We start from the raw sequence: 21,445 nt of genomic DNA, 5'->3' as shown, positions 1-21,445 counted from the left end.
GATGTGGGTGGTGAGGGATACCACCGGTGTCCCCACTGACTATACCTGCAGGAAGTGCACCCAACTTCAGCTCCTCAAAGACCGTGTTAGGGAACTGGAGCTGAAGCTGGATGAACTTCGGATCATCCGGGAGGCAGAGGGTGTGATTGAGAAGAGTTACAGGGAGGTAACCACACCCAAGGTACAGGACAAGAATAGCTGGGTTACAGTCAGGGGGAAAAAAACAAACAGGCAGACAGTGCAGGGATCCCTCGTGGCCGTTCCCCTTCAAAACAAGTATACCGTTTTGGATGCTGTTGGGGGGGATGACCTACCGGGGGAAGGCCCTAGCGGCCAGGTCTCTGGCACTGAGTCTGGCTCTGGGGCTCAGAAGGGAAGGGGGGAGAATAGAAAAGCAATAGTTGTAGGAGATTCAATGGTTAGGGGAATAGATAGGAGATTCTGTGGTCGCGAGCGAGACTCCCGGAAGGTATGTTGCCTCCTGGGTGCCAGGGCCAGGGATGTCTCGGATCGTGTCTTCAGGATCCTTAAGGGGGAGGGGGACCAGCCAGAAGTCGTGGTGCACATTGGTACCAACGACATAGGTAGGAAAAGGGGTGTGGAGGTAATAAACAAGTTTAGGGAGTTAGGCTGGAAGTTGAAAGCCAGGACAGACAGAGTTGTCATCTCTGGTTTGTTGCCGGTGCCACGTGATAGCGAGGCTAGGAATAGGGAGAGAGTGCAGTTGAACACGTGGCTGCAGGAATGGTGTAGGAGGGAGGGCTTCAGGTATTTGGATAATTGGAGCGCATTCTGGGGAAGGTGGGACCTGTACAAGCAGGACGGGTTGCATCTGAACCAGAGGGGCACCAATATCCTGGGAGGGAGGTTTGCTAGTACTCTTCGGGAGGGTTTAAACTAATTTGGCAGGGGAATGGGAACCGGATTTGTAGTCCAGCAACTAAGGTAGCCGATATTCAGGACGCCAAAGCATGTAATGAGGCAGTGGGGAAGGGAACACTGACAAAGGAGAGTATTTGCAGGCACGGAGATGGGTTGAAGTGTGTATACTTCAACGCAAGAAGCATCAGGAATAAGGTGGGTGAACTTAAGGCATGGATCGGTACTTGGGACTACGATGTGGTGGCCATCACGGAAACTTGGATAGAAGAGGGGCAGAAATGGTTGTTGGAGGTCCCTGGTTATAGATGTTTCAATAAGATTAGGGAGGGTGGTAAAAGAGGTGGGGGGGTGGCATTATTAATTAGAGATAGTATAACAGCTGCAGAAAGGCAGTTCGAGGAGTATCACCCTATTGAGGTAGTATGGGTTGAAGTCAGAAATAGGAAAGGAGCAGTCACCTTGTTAGGAGTTTTCTATAGGCCCCCCAATAGTAGCAGAGATGTGGAGGAACAGATTGGGAAACAGATTTTGGAAAGGTGCAGAAGTCATAGGGTAGTAGTCATGGGCGACTTTAACTTCCCAAATATTGAGTGGAAACTCTTTAGATCAAATAGTTTGGATGGGGTGGTGTTTGTGCAGTGTGTCCAGGAAGCTTTTCTAACACAGTATGTAGATTGTCCAACCAGAGGAGGGGCAATATTGGATTTAGTACTGGGTAATGAACCAGGGCAAGTAATAGATTTGTTAGTGGGGGAGCATTTTGGAGATAGTGACCACAATTCTGTGACTTTCACTTTAGTAATGGAGAGGGATAGGTACGTGCAACAGGGCAAGGTTTACAATTGGGGGAAGGGTAAATACGATGTTGTCAGACAAGAATTGAAGTGCATAAGTTGGGAACATAGGCTGGCAGGGAAGGACACAAGTGAAATGTGGAACTTGTTCAAGGAACAGGTGCTACGTGTCCTTGATATGTATGTCCCTGTCAGGCAGGGAAGAGATGGTCGAGTGAGGGAACCATGGTTGACAAGAGAGGTTGAATGTCTTGTTAAGAGGAAAAAGGTGACTTATGTAAGGCTGAGGAAACAAGGTTCAGACAGGGCATTGGAGGGATACAAGATAGCCAGGAGGGAACTGAAGAAAGGGATTAGGAGAGCTAAGAGAGGGCATGAACAATCTTTGGCGGGTAGGATCAAGGAAAACCCCAAGGCCTTTTACACATATGTGAGAAATATGAGAATGACTAGAGCGAGGGTAGGTCCGATCAAGGACAGTAGCGGGAGATTGTGTATTGAGTCTGAAGAGATAGGCGAGGTCTTGAATGAGTACTTTTCTTCTGTATTTACAAATGAGAGGGGCGATATTGTTGGAGAGGACAGTGTGAAACAGATTGGTAATCTCGAGGAAATACTTGTTAGGAAGGAAGATGTGTTGGGCATTTTGAAAAACTTGAGGATAGACAAGTCCCCCGGGCCTGACGGGATATATCCAAGGATTCTATGGGAAGCAAGAGATGAAATTGCAGAGCCGTTGGCAATTATCTTTTCGTCCTCACTGTCAACAGGGGTGGTACCAGGGGATTGGAGAGTGGCGAATGTCGTGCCCCTGTTCAAAAAAGGAACTAGGGATAACCCTGGGAATTACAGGCCAGTTAGTCTTACTTCGGTGGTAGGCAAAGTAATGGAAAGGGTACTGAAGGATAGGATTTCTGAGCATCTGGAAAGACACTGCTTGATTAGGGATAGTCAGCACGGATTTGTGAGGGGTAGGTCTTGCCTTACAAATCTTATTGAATTCTTTGAGGAGGTGACCAAGCATGTGGATGAAGGTAAAGCAGTGGATGTAGTGTACATGGATTTTAGTAAGGCATTTGATAAAGTTCCCCATGGTAGGCTTCTGCACAAAGTAAGGAGGCATGGGATAGTGGGAAATTTGGCCAGTTGGATAACGAACTGGCTAACCGATAGAAGTCAGAGAGTGGTGGTGGATGGCAAATATTCAGCCTGGATCCCAGTTACCAGTGGTGTACCGCAGGGATCAGTTCTGGGTCCTCTGCTGTTTGTGATTTTCATTAATGACTTGGATGAGGGAGTTGAAGGGTGGGTCAGTAAATTTGCAGACGATACAAAGATTGGTGGAGTTGTGGATAGTAAGGAGGGCTGTTGTCGGCTGCAAAGAGACATAGATAGGATGCAGAGCTGGGCTGAGAAGTGGCAGATGGAGTTTAACCCTGAAAAGTGTGAGGTTGTCCATTTTGGAAGGACAAATATGAATGTGGAATACAGGGTTAACGGTAGAGTTCTTGGCATTGTGGAGGAGCAGAGAGACCTTGGGGTATATGTTCATACATCTTTGAAAGTTGCCACTCAAGTGGATAGAGCTGTGAAGAAGGCCTATGGTGTGCTCGCGTTCATTAACAGAGGGATTGAATTTAAGAGCCGTGAGGTGATGATGCAGCTGTACAAAACTTTGGTAAGGCCACATTTGGAGTACTGTGTACAGTTCTGGTCGCCTCATTTTAGGAAGGATGTGGAAGCTCTGGAAAAGGTGCAAAGAAGATTTACCAGGATGTTGCCTGGAATGGAGAGTAGGTCTTACGAGGAAAGGTTGAGGGTGCTAGGCCTTTTCTCATTAGAGCGGAGAAGGATGAGGGGCGACTTGATAGAGGTTTATAAAATGATCAGGGGAATAGATAGAGTAGACAGTCAGAGACTTTTTCCCCAGGTGGAACACACCATTACAAGGGGACATAAATTTAAGGTGAAAGGTGGAAGATATAGGAGGGATATCAGAGGTAGGTTCTTTACCCAGAGAGTAGTGGGGGCATGGAATGCACTGCCTGTGGAAGTAGTTGAGTCGGAAACATTAGTGACCTTCAAACAGCTGTTGGATAGGTACATGGATTACGGGAAAATGATATAGTGTAGATTTATTTGTTCTTAAGGGCAGCACGGTAGCATTGTGGATAGCACAATTGCTTCACAGATCCATGGTCCCAGGTTCGATTCCGGCTTGGGTCATTGTCTGTGCGGAGTCTGCACGTCCTCCCCGTGTCTGCGTGGGTTTCCTCCGGGTGCTCCGGTTTCCTCCCACAGTCCAAAGATGTGCGGGTTAGGTGAATTGGCCAATGATAAATTGCCCTTAATGTCCAAATTGCCCTTGGTGTTGGGTGGAGGTGTTGAGTTTGGGTAGGGTGCTCTTTCCAAGAGCTGGTGCAGACTCAGGGGGCCGAATGGCCTCCTTCTGCACTGTAGATTCAATGATAATCTATGATTAATCTAGGACAAAGTTTCGGCACAACATCGTGGGCCGAAGGGCCTGTTCTGTGCTGTATTTTCTATGTTCTATGTTTAGGCGTTGACCTGTTCCATGCGCTCGGCAGGGACTATGTTCTTATTGTAGACTATTTTTCGAACTACCCGGAGGTCGTACGCCTGCATGGCATCACATCATCGGCGGTCATCTGTGCCTGCAAGGAGACCTTTGCTCGTCACGGCATCCCACTCACTGTGATGTCGGACAATGGCCCCTGCTTCGCGAGCCAGGAATGGTCCAACTTTGCCAGCAGGTACAACTTTGTGCATGCGACATCCAGTCCCCTGCACCCCCAGTCAAATGGCAAAGTGGAAAAGGACGTCCACATCGTCAAATGACTCCTCTGCAAGGCTGCCGATGCAGGATCTGACTTCTACCTCGCCTTGCTGGCCCATCGTTTGGCCCCACTCTCCACGGGCCTGTCGCCAGCCCAGCTGCTCATGGGTCGCACCCTCAGGACCACGGTGCCGTCCATTCACGTCCCAGACCTCGACCACGTTCCGGTCCTTCAGCGGGTGCAACAGTCTCGTGCACAACACAAGGCGGCGCATGGCGCTCGGGCGACTGATCTCCCTGCTCTGGCACCGGATGACAACATCCGCATCCATCTTACGGAGGGTGGCTGGTCTGCAACTGCTGTGGTTCTTTGGCAGGTGGCTCCCCGCTCGTTCCTGGTTCATCTGCCAGATGGTTCCATTCGCCGCCGAAATCAGCATGCCCTTCATCTCGTTCCACGCTCGCTACATGATCCTCCACCAGTGCCACGCCCTCCTGTTGTCCCCAACCTGGACTATGTGGAGATTCCGAATACTCTGCATCCTCCTCACTCTGCCGTGGCCCAGCCCGTTCCTCAGCCGGTGGCTCCTGACCCACCCATGAGGCGGTCAACCAGAATGCGTCGCCCACCTCAGAGACTTGACTTATGAGTTTTACAATGTTAGACTCTTTGATCTGTTCTGTTATCCTGTTTCATCGTTCCAGTAGTTTGTATATAATGTTCATTCCGTTGTTGGTGTGACACCCTATTTCTCGGCACCAGGCACCTTCCCGTGTAAATAGATTAGTGTCATGTAAATAACACGCACACACATAGTCAGGTGCATTCACTACACGATATTTATTGTCACGCAGGCACATGTTCTTTATATAAAAGGGGGATGTCATAATATACACCAGTATATCATGGTGCAGACACACACACACACTGATGGACATGCAGTGGGACCAATCAGCATACACAACACCGCAGCCAATCACCAGTGAGAGCACACGCACTATAAAGACAGGGGATAGGAGAGTTCCTGCTCATTCTAGTAGCAGCCAGCTCGGAGCGCAGAGCTCACAGCCTGCAACACAGACATTCACCATGTGCTGAGTGCATCACTTGGTTAGGACTAGGCAAGGGTCAACAGTTAAAGCTGGTATTGCATTTACCCACAGTTCAAGTATGTTAATATAGTTAACCTTATAATAAAATAGAGTTGCTCCACTTCCAGTGTTGGTGACCTGTTTGTGATCCAGAACAGCCAACACATCATTTCTTACATCATTATTATGGGTGGTGCTACTTCCAGTCCCACACTTTCAACCCTCATACTACAATATACATATATAATTGATTGCTTTTCAAGTTACTTACTTCAATAAAGTACAAAAGTTAATGTTTTGTTTTATTTTGATGTTTTCATGCAAAGAAAAGCAGTTACACTCTTCATGATGATGGATTGCTACTTTTTTGTGCAAATTTACTCCCTTCCCATTGCTACACCAGGGTTGATGGGGAATAGAGAATACGCAGGGATTACAAACAGCAAGTGTCACATATTCCAATAGCTAGTCCTGCTATCAATTATAGCAATAGAATGTGATATATTTCCACATTCCAAAATATGATAGTCCTAATTATGTTCAGAGAAGAGATAGTCTTAAAGCTCACTCAGAGACATAGTATATTATTCATACATCAACACTGAACTTCCTGTGACTATTGTTCAATACAGTTGCAGAGTAACACTTGTGCATTGTGCAAATAATAATAAATCTTTTTATTGCCACAATTAACACTGCAATGAAGTTACTGTGAAAATCCACTAGTCGCCACACTCCGGCGCCTGTTCGGGTACACAGAGGGAGAATTCAGAATGTCCAATTTACCTAACAAACACGTCTTTCAAGACTTGTGGGAATACAGAGCGGGATTTTCCATTGGCTGATGCCGAAATTGGGAAGCGTGATTGGGCAGAGAATAGGTTCTGACACCAAAATTGCGGCGGACGGCAATTTGACACTAAATCGCAATTCTCTGTCATCTCGGCAGCGGTGTCAATGCGTTCCGGAACGTTTGTGTGTCATTAGCGGGTCTGACCCGGTATTCTCCATGGACCTGCGTGATTCTCTTCCTCCGATGGGCCGGGTTCCCGACAGTGCAGTTCACTTGCGCTTTTAAAAATCGTGAAACCGGCATTGTGGCTGATGAGGGAGAGAGAAAGGAGGTAGGATACAGAGGTCCGACACTGGCCAGGTTGGGGGTGTGGGGCGCTGCATGGGCCGGGGAGGGTGGGGGTTATAGGGGAACAGGCTGAGTGGCCGGGGTGACCCCCCATGGGACTGGGACGGTGTCCAGTCATGGGCCGCCATGACCGTGGCCTGCAAGACAGCTACACACCCACTGATCACCCACCTTGGCCCCCGGTTCTGCAGACTGACACTGGCTGGTATGGGTGCCCCGACCCCTCCCCCCACCCCACCGTCCGTCACACCACACCCCCACCAACCGCCATCAGCCGTCAGCCCATCTAGGGCAATACCCACAGTAGCACCTACAGGGCGCTGGGCGGGGCCGCAGAGAGTACTCCTGGCAAGGGCAGTGGCAGCCGTCAGTACACCTGGCATTGACGGGAGCAGAGTCCGCAGTGCCAACCGGGGCTAGCGTGTAGCCCGATGGACCTGTTTGGGCACCATGCTAACTAGTCAGACTTTCACCCCTGCAGACAATAGATATTGGAATTTAACCAGCAATGGTGGCCTTCTTGCTAGTTGCCGCAGCCCTGGGGGATGCCAGCTGGAGCTGCTCGAGGAGGGAGAAGCTGCAGCAGTGGAGCATGCCGCAGAAGAACAGAGGTAGCCGCCCAGGATGGAGAGCGAGCCGTCCAACAGGTCAAGGAGGCGCCGCAAAGGCCTTGTGTATACCGGCAGTGCTCGTCATTTGAGGACCTACCGGACCGGGTATGCCATCGAAGACTCCGGCTGAGCAGAGGAACAGTGCAACACATCTACCAGAGGATGGCACACCTGGCACTGCGGGGTATGGGTGAGGATACCCACTCCCGGTAGCCATCAAGGTGGCGGTCACCCTGAACATTTACGCGACGGGATCCTTCCAGGCGCTGAGTGGGGATCTGTCCAGGATCTCACAGACCTCGGTGCACAGGTGCAGTCACACCATCACAGAGGCCCTATATGCCCAGGCGGCTCAATACATCCTACTTCAATGGGGACTGAACCCACCAGGATGCCCAGGCAGCGGTGGTAGAGGCGGTCAAGGAGTTGGGAGCCGGGCCACCCACAACTTCTGCCTATTCCCCCCCCCCTTCTGACCAGCCCAGACTAGCCTACCCTGCCCCTCACATCCATCTGACAGAGCACTGAGGTAGGTTGTAACAGTGGTAACAGGTGTTTCATGTGAGCAAATGTTTAGATATACACATAACATATAGTTATAGGCCCTTGCGGGAGTCACCGGCAAGGCCCCATCTCATCTTCCTCCCTCCGGGTGCCCGGTGGCCCCCGGGCTACTTCATGGGTCTGGCGAGCAGAGCTATTTATTCCCAGCGACCCCCCCCCCCCCCTCTGCCGCTGCCAGTCCTGGAGGCCCTCTCTGGTCTCAACCAGTGTCCACATGCTCCCAGCCATGGAGCACAGGGAGTGGACCATCTCCGTCTGGGACTGTGCCACCACCTTCTGGGTTTGTGCCACATCAACCAGTGACTGCACTGCCTCCCTCTGGGATGCTCTATGCCTGCGCCATGTCAGCTAGCGCCTGGGCAATGCTGCTGACGTTCCCAGCCATGGCCTGCTGTGACTGGGCTATGCCCAGCAGTGCCGCTGTGATGTCCAGGAGGCTCAGGCACATGGTTGCCTCTGAGGCAGCAACCCTGCCCTGGGCATCAGCCAGTGCCTGCACAAGAATTCCTCAGGCCTTGGACATGCTGAGCCATAGCCAGAATCTTCGCCCCCAATGCAGATGCCGCCTGTGCAATGTTGGCCTGGGTGGCAAGTATTGTTGGCACCACCTCCTGCTGCTGCGCGCGGTTGGACTCCTCCAACTGCACCTGAGCCAAACCATCTCAAGCCACTTACTGCAGACATGTTTACCCTGGATCATACTGGTGTTCAGGAACTCCCACATTCTGCAGTCACGACACATCATCTGCTCTGCTATCTTTATTATGTAATTCATTTAGAATTTTAAAAGCCTAATGCTCCCACTGAACTTTGCTACTGCCAGTAAACCATAATAACTCTAATAATTCCTTCCCAAGTTTTGAAAGATAAATTAGCAAATTAGTCACCAATCACTTACTTGCTTCCCTCACTGCAACAAAATCCCTTAAACTCACTGAAATTCTGCAGCGATGAGTCAGCACTGCTAGCTAGAGAAACTAGCTACGAAATTGAATATCTGCAACTGCCTCTCCTGTAATAAGCTTGCTTATGCTTGACTAAAACGGAAAGAAACACCACTCTTAACAGTAAATTGTTGTTAAATTCTAAATGCAAACTGGACTAAATTTTAGAATGAGATTAACCTTAATTCTAATTCTGAAAATGCCCTTACTCACCAAATTCCCACTCTGATGAGTTGCACTTAGTGATGAGATGCTGTCTTCAGGCATGCTTCTTTACATCTAATTTAAATCTTTATCATGGTGGAAATTTCATTTCCAGCATAAAGTCCCAGTCTTTTAAAAAACAAGACAGCAGATAAAACCATTTTTCCTGCTTCCATTCACCTTCTTGTCAGTTTTATTGCTAGGTTTGCAATATACAAATTAAGTTGAGTAATCCATTTGTAGTTTTCATTCCTGCTTTTGATTGGTGTTTTCCTTATTTGTCAATGCAATTCCTCATCTTCATGATCAAATTTGAATCAATCAGCTTCAAATGTCAAAATTTGCACATTAAGATGAATGATGTCTGAATTGGATTGGATTTTATTTATTGTCACATGTACTGAGGTACAGTGAAAAGTATTTTTCTGCGAGCAGCTCATTAAATACATGAAAAGAAAATTTTATTTAGAATTAATAGCATTGTTCCCCATGTAATGACAGTGGATTGATTATAAAGACGGGAGCATACCAAATAAAACAAAGTATTATTCATCGACAAAAGTTCAGATGTGTGCACGTCCCTTTCTAACCACAAAGTCTAACTGACATTAAGTATTGCTATTCAGGCTGAAAATATAGCCTCCGGGGCTTGGTTGTTGGAAAGCCACTCAGGAGTCTTCAGCTTCTGTATTTTCTGGTTCTGGAGACATTTCCTGTTCTTTACAAACTACTCTTTCTGTCTGTTTAGAAATTATGATGCGTGGTGAATAGTGCATGCATTGGTAAGTTTTTATATTACAGTAGATCTCAGGTGTTGTTGCTCACAGGAATCAGTTATAAACTGGACAAAATAGCATCAAGGCAAATGACTCAAGGTGAATAAGTCAAATCATGATTTTAAACAAGCTTTAGTAACAAATCTTTTTAAGATTCAATAAACACATACGTACAGAACATCATTTAAGGCAGAAAACGTTTGGTTGATCTTACGTCAGATCCGTAGAAAGCAGGCTTTATTCTTAATACTGTTTAATTACAAATTACATTAAATACAAAGATCCAATTCAACCCATACCCACATCAGTGCACATCTAGGTTGAAGGCTACAAGGCTGCTTTGGTTTATCTGTAGAGGTCAGTATACTTCAGAAGTCACAAACGTGCAGTTAGTGCAATGGTGTAAGCAAGCCAAAACTTTTATTATCCACGGAAACTACAATTTAGCAAGAAGTGCAGCACCAGTCATTGTGGGATATGGTTGAAATATTTCTGTAAAGTATTAATTCAAACCTTCTAGAGAATCTCAGTGCATTTCAGACTGAATTGTGGCTGTATCAGTCTAACAGCTCACCAGATGTATATTAATAACTAAATGTATTCAGATCAAGCTTGGATACCAATGAACAGCACTAGGGCAGCACTGTAGCACAGTGGTTAGCACTGTTGCTTCACAGCACCAGGGTCCCAGGTTCGATTCCCGGCCTGGGTCACTGTCTGCACGGGGTTTGCACATTCCCCCCACATGTTTGCGTGGGTTTCCTCCAGGCGCTCCGGTTTCCTCCCACAAGTCCCGAAAGACGTGTTTGTTAGGTGATTTGGACATTCTGAATTCTCCCTCAGTGTAACCGAACAGGCGCCGGAGTGTGGCAACTAGGGAATGTTCACAGTAACTTCATTGCAATGTTAACGTGCGCCTACTTATGACACTAATAAAGATTATTAAATAAAAGTGGTTACTCAAATTATGCCTTAGCCCAAGAAATAAAAGGCACATTCAAAGTTGTTTATGCAGTGGAATGGACAACTTGGTAGTTTGTAAAAGCAAATTACTGCAGATGCTGGAATCTGAAATAAAAACAGAAAATATTGGACAATCTCAACAGGTCTGACAGCATCTGTGGAGAGAGAGAGAGGAGGAAGCTAAGGTTTCGAGTCTGTGTGACTGTAAAGTGGGCCTGGCACATGTATTCAATTAAACCAAGCCACGTCGCTTTGTTGCAGGTCAATGGTTTCCATTCACACCAGTAACAGGAGAATGGTCTGGGTGCAATTTACCTGTCACTCTTCCTATAGCTCCTGTAATTCATTTTCTTTTAGAGCTATGGAAAAACTGGTCCTTCTCTTGTTGAAGTTCCAGCATATGCTGTTTGCCTGAGTTAATGCCATAATGCCACTCAGATGCCATAGAAAGAGTCCAAAATGTTGAAATATTCAATATAATGCAGACTGATGATGTGCTGACACTCTGCTCCCAATACAGCATCCTAAACATATCTGAAGTGGAGAAGAAAATTGTTTATTATACACAGAATTTCCTCCACTTTACTCACTAAACCCAGTCACAGGGAACAAAAAAGTGAAATAACCAATCTAACCTCTTTAGATATAAATGAAGTCTTCTGGAAACTTGTGGCATTGAAAGGTTTGTTCTCCAGTTGTAAAATTTTCCAACATGTAGCGTGTATAAAATGATCAGAACATCTACTGACTATCAGCTGTCCAATATGCAGATCACAAATAAAAACACAAGCAGCCATTGTTTTGTTGACAAATTTATCGAACAGTCAACAAATTTTTTCCTGGTTATGAGACATAATATTGATTAAACCAACTTCTAACACCACATTGTGCAACTGACAAAATCATTAATTAAAACATGGTAGAAAACCTGCTTATGCAACAACCTCACGTAAATAGAGCCACCAATTCAAGTGCTGGACTCCTAAAATGTGGATTCCTAGGTCCAGGAATGGTTCAAACTATCTCCCTTTGACACAAAAGCCAACCATAGCTGCAATATGTCTGCTTCCGTTTGTTTGGGCATTAGACTGGCTTGATAAGCAAGACGAAGGGCAAATAAAGGAAATAGGTCTTAAACATGACACTAAAGCTTTGCTACACATCTTGGTTGCAGTCCAACAGCTTCCTTGCTCATCAGTAACAGAAGAATAATTCTGTGCAATTTCCTGTCCCTCTTCCCATAGCTCCGACATTTCCTTTCACTTTAAGGCCGCTAGTTCCTGGAGGAGCTGTTCCTTCTCCCGCTGAAGTTCCAGAATGTGCTGTTTGTTCTGATCTAGGCGATCCTCCAGCCATTGTAGCAGAGGACCACTGATGGATGACATCTGGCTACACAGATTCTTTGTGAATACTAGAGAAATAAAAGAGGTCAGTCAAGAAATGTTAAAAACACATTGGGTACATTCCACATAAGTGCATATTTTTGTACCCAAAATATAAAACAGAAATATGTAACTAATTCAGATAAAATAAGTACTACAAACAAAACTCAAAAGTAATGTCTGTCACACCCTGAATTTAGCCATCCTTATTGAAAAACATTCAGAATTACATCTACACAATGATTTGCACATCTAGCAAATGTCAAGTCAAAGAGCTCATTCATAGTTTGTACCATTTAGTTTTAATTAGATCTATAATTTTACACAATAAATGGGATTACAGTAAGACCCCTCTTCTCCATCCTTTTATCTTTTATTTACCTGTTGAGATTTAGTTTTTTTAAAATTTAGAGTACCCAATTCATTTTTTCCAATTAAGGGGCAATTTAGCATGGCCAATCCACCTAGCCTGCACATTTTTGGGTTGTGGGGGCGAAACCCACGCAAACACGGGGAGAATGTGCAAACTCTACACAGGCAGTGACCCAGAGCCGGGATCGGACCTGGGACCTCGGCGCTGTGAGGCCGCAGCGCTAACCCACTGCGCCACCGAGCTGCCCTCAGTTAATAATAGGATTGTGTTTTAGCTGGCAATTTTCAGTTTAAGTTGCATTAGCATATATCCAACAGCAGAGTGAGAAAGTTAGATGTCAGATTTCTTAAATAGATTTGGCAACCTTTTTCTCTGTTTTAAACTAACTTAAAGACAACTCCTGTATCTTTGCCCTTTAAAAGCAAATATTCTACTGGATCAATTTGTTTGTGGAAGAAGAACATTATGTCTCACAATTCACAAGTTATGTACCCTATAGAGCACATTCCCAGAATCATTTTATATTCTTTATCCCATCCATTACCAAAATCATCTATTTCGATCTCACTAACATTACCTACTTCTGTCCCTATCTCACCATTCTGATTTCCAAAGTTAGGAAAATAAAGGTAATTTTAAGGGATTTACATTTGTATTTAATGTTTCTGGCCTGGAAGAATAAAACCTAGTTAGATTAATGCTGGACAAAGGTGTTTGTATGTCTGGGGGTTGGTTAAGTTCCAACTGGCTTTCGATTGTGCTTGGAGAGAACTATGGCGTGAAACATAAACAAAAGCATGTTACAGTTGCTTAGCAACTGGACGTCCTTGTACACTAAAAAGATTTCAAGTTTCAGTTTAAGTAATTTGAGAGCAGTTAGAGACACAATCTCGCAGAGTGAACACCTCTCAATTGATAAGTAATGGGTTAAGAGACATTCCAATTAGTTGTCTCATTTATGTTAAGTATCCAATAATTGACATTGATATGTAAAGGGGCTTCAGGTGGCCTTTGTGTTGGGTGATGTGATGTTAGAGTTTTGTGCAGAGTCTGTTGAAGTAAATTAAAGTTGTTTGTGGAAAAGGAGCAGAACCTTTGACTCTTTATACAACAGCAGCTAAACGTATAACAAATTGTAGCAGAGAATGGTTGCTGTGCAAAAGTGAAGGGTTGAAAGGTACAACTTTTCCAGACCGAACCAAGGAGTGAGTGAGAAGAAAAAAACAAACCCAAAGATATATGGCTGAACCTAGGATAAAGATGGCTGGATATGACTACCCTCTCCTTATTCAATCAGATGACAGAAGCTTTAAAAAGGTTTCTGGGGAAACATTCGATTCCGATGGCTCTGATGACCCAAATAGGTAAGCCTGCAATAAAGCAGAATATGGAAGATACACTACTAACAGGATGGCGAAATCGTACAGCTTCAAACAGGTTCCAAGACTATAGAAGGAGATCGGAACCCGGAAATTATGAAGACAGAAACCCAGTTAGAATCTACAATAGGAAGATGAACCCCAGAAATACACGGGGCATGATAAATCGATGTTTTCGATGTGACTCTCAATACCATTATGCTTTCAACTGTCCAACACGTTATAATAGAGTGTTTGAAGCAACACATGACACGGAAGAGTCAGAAGAGGAAAAAGATAGTGACCAGAAAGAAGGCATTATCCTATTAACAAGCAGTTTTACGCTGGTAATGAGGGTGTTGATTGCAGAATCCTTCAATTGTGCTGTATTGGACAGTGACTGCACATCTACTGTGTGTGGAATTGACTGGTTAAAATGTTACCTAGACTACTTGAATGCTTAAAATCGTAACAAGGTTAAGGAATTTGAAAGTTCCACAAGTTTGAAGTCACTGAAAAGTGTGGTGATCCCTTGCAATATTGCCGGAGTGGATCATTTCATTAGCATGGATGTTGTATCAAGTGAGATACCTTTGCTTCTGAGCAGACCGTCGATGAAGAAAGCACACATGAAACTGGATATGGAACAGGATAAAGCAACAGTTTTTGGAAAGACGGTGGACTTACAATTTACAGAGTCGGGACACTATTGTATTCCATTACTGACAAATAATATTTCAAGTATAGTTGTTAAGGGTGTGTTAAAGGCAGTTGAAAATGGGACTTTAGCTGATAAAAAGCTTGTTGTATTAAAACTGCATAGGCAATTTGCGCATCCGTCTCCTCGGAAGCTGAACAATGTATTAAAGGATGCAGGGGTAAGGGATGAAGACTATACCAAGCAAATAGAACAGGTTAGTGATCGCTGCGAAGTTTGTAGGAAGCACAGAAGGACACCAACACGACGAATAGTAACCCTACCTTTGGCCAGGAATTTTTACGACATTGTGGCCATGGGCCTTAAGATCTGGGATAAAGCCAATAATATATCTATTTTGCATTTTGTAGATTTAGCAACCAGATTTAGTCAATCAACAATTGTACGAAGTAAAGAAAAGAGTAATTCTGGATCAAATCGTAGAAAAATGGATAGGGACAGGAATGGGCTCACCGGCAAAATTCCTTACGGACAATGGGGGAGAATTAGCTAATGATGAGTTTAGGGATATGTGTGACAACTTGAATATCACAGTTCTGAATATGGCTGCAGAAAGCCCATTTAGTAATGGTGTGTGAAAGAAACCACGCGGTAATAGATGACATGCTCCAGAAATCTTTGGCAGATAGACCAAATGCAAGCTAAATTCAGCTTTAGCATGGGCAGTACATGCAAAGAATTCATTGTTGATGGTTGGGGGCTATAGTCCCTATCAATTAGTGTTTGGTAGAAATCCTAAAATTCCATCCATTTTGGATGACCAGCCTCCAGCTTGGGAAGGGACTACAATTAGCTCTGCCTTTGCTGAGCACTTAAATGCATTACATAGCAGTAGAAAAGCTTTTTTGGAAGCAGAAGTCTCTGAAAGAATTCGCAGAGTTTTGAGGCATAATGTACGGCCATCAAATACTGTTTTTCAGCAAGGAGACACAATATGCTATAAGAGAGACAATTTTAATGAATGGAAAGACCCAGGGAAGATCATAGGCATAGATGGCAAAACAATTATTTTGCAACATGGCAATCAAACTGTTAGGGTACATTCATCAAGGATAATGGGTAGATTACAAATTTTCTAATTTAAACAGAGCAGACAGACAAGACGAGGAACCAGGGTCATCTGGTACGCACGTGTTACAGAATTATGAGGACCAATTAACTGATATAGACAGGGTTTCTGTAGAGGAACACAACACTTCTAATGATTTATAACAGGCCATTTTTCCAAAAGGACAACTGCCAAAAGTTGGTACAAAAGTGACATACTTGCCTGAAGGGTCTAGTCAATGGCAGGATGCAACTGTTATTAGTAGAGCAGGGAAGGCCACTGGAAAGTATAAACATTGGTTGAATGTACAGCATTCAGGAGAGGGAGACAAGACAATGAATTGGGAACACAAAGTTCAAAAATGGAGGGCACAGAAATGCAGTGCCAGTTCAGATAGTACATCGGATAGTGAACAAGTCCGCAGGAAAAGGTCGTGAACTATTGAAAGGACATCCCACAGCAGAAAGGAAAGATCAAGCAGTAGCAGTACAGAACGAGATACCAGGCGGGAGAGGGGACGTAGTTTATCAAGATCTCGGAACACGAGTAAGACTACAAATACTAATAGGAGTAGAAGCCCACATGCACATGAAATTTTGGTGGCTTCCAATAAGTTAGATGAAAAAGTTATCAAAGATGCCAAACAGCAAGAACTGCATAGTTGGAGTGAATTTGGGGTATACACGGAAGTACCGGATAGGGGACAAAGAGCTCTATCCCACAGATGGATTTGCACGGAAAAGGTTCTTCCAGATGGAACTTATAAGGCAAAGACCAGGCTTGTGGCAAGGGGATTTGAAGAAAACTTAGAAGATCAGGATTGAAGGGTAGATTCACCTACAGAGGAAAGGTTATTTTAAAGATCTTCATGGCTCTATTAGCCACAAAGGCATGGGAATGCAAATTTATAGATATAAAAGCTGCCTCTTGCAGGGACATCAGCTCCAGAGAGACATTTTTCTCCATCCTCCTAAAGAGGCAGCTAACACAGAAGGGGTACTTTGGAAATTGAATAAATGTGTATATGGATTAAATCTGGTATTTTTCAGAAAAGGTCAGTTTTGTTAAAGTTAGGCTGTTGCCAGTTGAAAGCAGATTCGGCAATGTTTTACTGGCACTATAAAGGAAATCTTTCTGGCATCTTTATGATGCATGTCGATGATTTTTTTCTGGGGTGGGACTCGTGATTTCGAAGCTATTGTAATCTCTGGTTTGAGGAAAGAATTCAGGGTTGGAAGTCAGGCTTCCGGTGCATTTAAATATATTGGACTGGAAATCGGACAGACTATATTGGACTGGAAATCGGACAGACTAAGTTAGGGGAAACTTTACGTCAGCAATCTTATTTGGAAAGCATCAGCCCAATAGCAATTAGCCGTGGCCGGGTTTCACAAAAAGACGCAATGGTTTTAAAGATGGAAAAAGAGCAACTGTGAAGTTTAATTTGGCAACTCAATTGGTTAGGCAGACAGACTAGACCGTACGTGAGTTTTGATGTCTTAGAGTTGAGTACAAAAATGAATGATCCCAAAGTGGAAGACATAATAAGAGCAAATAAAGCGTTGGTCAAACTAAAAATGCAGGAGTGTGTTTTGAGGTTCCCGGTTTTAGGTGACCTTAGACACTTGAAACTCAGTTTATAGTGATGCGTCCTATGCAAATTTATGTGATGGGGTTTCAAGCGCAGGAGGTTTTATAATTTTCCTTTTGGGGAACAATGGTAAATATTGCCCTCTTGTGTGGGAAACAAAGAAAATAAGGAGTGGTCAAAAGCACTTTGGCTGCTGAGATGTTAAGCCTTGTAGAGGCGAAGGATATGGCCTTTTATATATCTCAGATATTGACAGAAATTTTGGGATTAGGGGATTTGGGTAATATATCTATTGAATGTCACATTGACAATAAATCCCTGTGGGAAAACGTGCACTCTACAAAAAGTGTCAATGAAAAAAGGTTAAGGATAGACATCACAAGTTTGAAGCAGATGTTGGTCAGAGGGGAAATAGCAAAAATTAAATGGGTTGACAGTAGCTATCAATTGTCAGACTGTTTTACAAAGAGGGGCTAGCTCACTGAAACCTTTGGATATTGTTAATGAAGGGCACCCGTTTCTGTGACTTTTTTTTCTTCAAAAAATGAAAAAAAGGGGGGAAATGGCGTGTGTGTTTTTGAGTTTCTTGAAATTTTGTTTGCACCCAATTATTTTTTTTCTCCAAGGAAGGGGAGACTGTTAAGTAATGGATTAAGAGACATTCCAATTAGTTGCCTCATTTATGTTAAGTATCCCAAAATTGACACTGATATGTAAAGGGTCTTCAGGTGGCCTTTGTGTCGGGTGATGTGATGTTAGAGTTTTGTGCAGAGTCTGTTGAAGTAAATTAAAGGTGTTTGTGGAAAAGGAGCAGAACCTTTGACTCTTTATACAACAGCAGCTAAACGTATAACATCAACTCTGCCAGAAGAAAAACTGGACAGGATGGGAGCTGCACAGAGGCAGGCTTCCTAAAGTACAAGTTCCAGTCCAGATAACCAGGGAACTGGGACAGAAAGAGTGTCTAAAAAGACTGGAGTTAAGTGAACAGACACCAAGGTATTGTTCAGAAGATTTCAGGCAGGAATAAACAAGGTGTTCTGAGTTAGAGACACAATTGCAGTAACTAGACTTAAAGTGGGACAGTAGCCTTCAGAGGTAGATGAAACATTTGATGTCATTTTAATACAGTCTGGGAATTGAAAGTTAAAGCAGTTGTGAACAGTTTGCACCACAGTCCAGACAAAAAAATCCCAAACGGGTCGCTGTGAAATCCTGAACTGGATTCACTGAAAGTGGAGCAGAAGTTTTGTTTGAAAGTGTCATTTGTAAAACCTGGATCGGATTTCAGAATGCAAACTGCCAAGGGAAAGCATTATTATGAGAAATGAATTTAAAGTATGTTTTTGGGAGTGGAGTTTGGAAACTCTCATGTGATAATCATTTGGGAAGATTCTGAGGAGAAAACGACAAATACTAACTTGGGTCTTAAAAGACTTTTTGCGTTAATGAGACCATTATAGCTTAAAATATACTTTATAATCCATGTTAAACTTTAAATTTGTGTGTATTTGTTACGCTAAAGGGGAGTAAAGGAGGAGCATTGTATTGTAATCCTATCCTTCATGTTTAATAAATGTTTTTTCTTGTTAAAATTAATTAGTGGTCCTGTGACTCTGTTCCTTTATTAAAAAAAAGTTACAATCTTTCGAGCCAGGGTTCCATGCTGGGATCTTCACATCAAGTTAAAACATCAACGGGGATCGTAACACCACTGAAGCCCTCTTTGTTAACTCTAGGCCCTCAACTTCTCGAACACTGTACAAGCTTCACAAATTGCAATTCACCCAGGGCCGTACACAAAAACTTTAAGTGTGCATTATCCTTCCACGTGCTGACCTCACCCCTCCTGTAGCTATTGGCATACACGTTTCTGGAGCGGGGGGGGTTTGCTTCGGACCCGAGGGATATAGTATATTTTGAACTTTTGAAACTACCTGAACAATAATTATCCTTTCTTTTCCAGTTAGAAATTCTACTGCTGTACTCTGTACAGTATGCTGCCACTTTTTTCCCCCACCTCCTCCGGTACAACAGTGCCCTGCCCTTTCCCCTCATTTAAAAATGCTGAGCATTCAAAGAAAGGATTAGCTTTATTCAAAATAATCGCTCTGCATCAACAAGTGTTCAGGTTCAACATTAATCAACAGTGAAGAAAACATATACAATAATGGACAAGAGGTACACAGTTAACAATGAGCTCTACTTTAGGATGGCAATTTCACAAGGTGTTCCACGTTTAACCCAGCGCCATCAGTTCTACCGATCAACTATAATTCCACAACTGTAAGGTCACATACACTGCAGGGTATCTGTGGCATAGCTCCAGACATGCTCCAAAAATATTGCAAACACTATAAAACTTCCTAAACCACTGAAATTCAGGCAGCCTCACAGCAGTACCGCAAACATTTCTTCACTTTAAAATAAACATGTCAGTTTACGACAGCATTAATCCAAGTGCTCTTGAACATAAAGCTGAACATTTTTGTGGATTTTATGCACAAGTACTCAAAGAATACCAATGGCAAAGTTTCAAATGTCAGCTCTCAGTGCTGTTGGCTGCAATTTTGTGATTCTACACAGAAGTTGGGAGGTTTTGTTGCAGTGGACAGTGCCCCTGCCTCTGAGCCAGAAGCTCCTTGTTAAAGTCTCATTGATGGCCAAGGTAGGTGCGTTTATAATGTCGACAAATAGGTTGGGTATCAACTTGTAAATTAATCCAACATACGGCAGTCAGGGTGGGAGAGGTCCCTGGTCAGCCATGTGATGGGAAGAAATTGGAGTCTCTACCATCATTATCCATAGCTCCCAACTACAAAATGCATGTAAAAGTATATGTTGCTGCAGCAACTCAAGATTCCCTGGGGGCTGGTTGGCCCAGTTGGCTTGTCAGCAGATTGGTGCCAAAATCCCCGTCCTGGCTGGGGTCATTCAGGACCTGTCTCCTTGCCCAGCCCATGGTGGAGGTTGTGGCACTGGTTAGAGACCTACCAATGGTTAGAGAAGTCAAGAAGAAGGAATGGAGGTTTAAGCACATAGTTAATCATTCCTCCTGCAGGAAACCTTTGTAAACGGAGAGGAAGGGGGAGAAAAAGAGCTAATTTGTGAAATGGCTATCTTTCATTTCCACATAATCTCAACTTATTATACCTTCTCTAACTCTTCTACTGAATAGCATGTCTGGTTTGCCTGGCTTGCTCAGTTAGTAAGCATGAGACTTTTAATCTCAGGGTTGAGAGTTCGCGCACCATGTTAGGCGCCATTGTTTTTTGGGGGCCAGTTTAGCTCACTCAGCTAGACAGCTGGTTCGTGATGCAAAGCAGGGCCAGCATCGCAGGTTCAATTCCCGTACCGACTCAGGTTATTCATGAAAGCCCGCCTTCTCAAACTTGCTCCTCGCCAGAGGTGTGGTGATCCTCAGGATAAACCACCACCAGTCAGCTCTCCCCCTCAAAAGGGGAAAGCAGACTATGGTCATCTGGGACTATGGTAACTTTACCTTACTTTATACGCCCCAAATTGGGATGATGTAGAATTTATGAAGAGGGTATTAGCAAGTCTCATTCCGTTCAAAGTGGTGCTAGGGCACACATGACGGTGTCAAGGATGAATCGGTTCTTTCCCGGGGTAGAGGGTAGGTGTGGGCAGTGTGCATGGGGGCCAGCAAACCACATCCACATGTTCTAGGCAATCCAAAGTTGTAAAGCTTTTACAGAGACAATGTCATAGATTTTGGGGGTGAAAATGGCTCTGAGCTGGTGTATGGCAACAGCATGGCAACATTTGGAGTTTCAGAAGATCTAGGAGTGGAGGTGGGTTGAGAGGATGACTTGTTGGTCTTTGACTCAGATAGTCCCAAGGCGGATATTGCTGGGATGTCGGGACCCGGAGTCGCCTAAAGCAGGGGTATGGGTGAGCGACTTGGCGGCGTTTCTACACCTAGAAAAGATAACGTTTGCCATCAACGGCGTGGTTGAGGGGTTCTGCTTGAGGTGGAGGCTGTTCATTGACTTCTTTAAGGAGTGGTAAAACATCCACGGGGGTCAGGGGCTTTCTTTTTAGGGTTTGTTACTATAATTAAAAAGTGGGACCTGTGGGAGTAGGCTAGGTCGAAGAGATGGGGGTTGTCAGGATATGGTTACTGGTTAATGATTATTGGTGTTGTTGTTTTCTCTTTTTTTCTGTATATACTTGAAAATACCTC

General features: G+C 44.2%; 1 protein-coding gene across 1 annotated transcript in view; it reads right to left on the bottom strand.

Moving 5' to 3' along the window:
- Window positions 1-9,899: 9,899 nt before the first annotated feature.
- The window catches only part of brcc3 (BRCA1/BRCA2-containing complex, subunit 3), a 29,448-nt gene continuing 17,902 nt past the window's right edge, over window positions 9,900-21,445 (bottom strand). The window contains exon 8 of the mRNA XM_072505272.1: window positions 9,900-12,179. Within this exon, the coding sequence (XP_072361373.1) occupies window positions 12,028-12,179 (152 nt within the window). The 3' untranslated portion in view covers window positions 9,900-12,027. The remainder of the gene's footprint in view (window positions 12,180-21,445) is intronic.

Source organism: Scyliorhinus torazame, chromosome 5 (genome assembly GCF_047496885.1).
Source record: "Scyliorhinus torazame isolate Kashiwa2021f chromosome 5, sScyTor2.1, whole genome shotgun sequence".
Lineage (NCBI taxonomy): Eukaryota > Metazoa > Chordata > Chondrichthyes > Carcharhiniformes > Scyliorhinidae > Scyliorhinus > Scyliorhinus torazame.
This window is presented reverse-complemented; position numbering and strand designations above follow the sequence as displayed.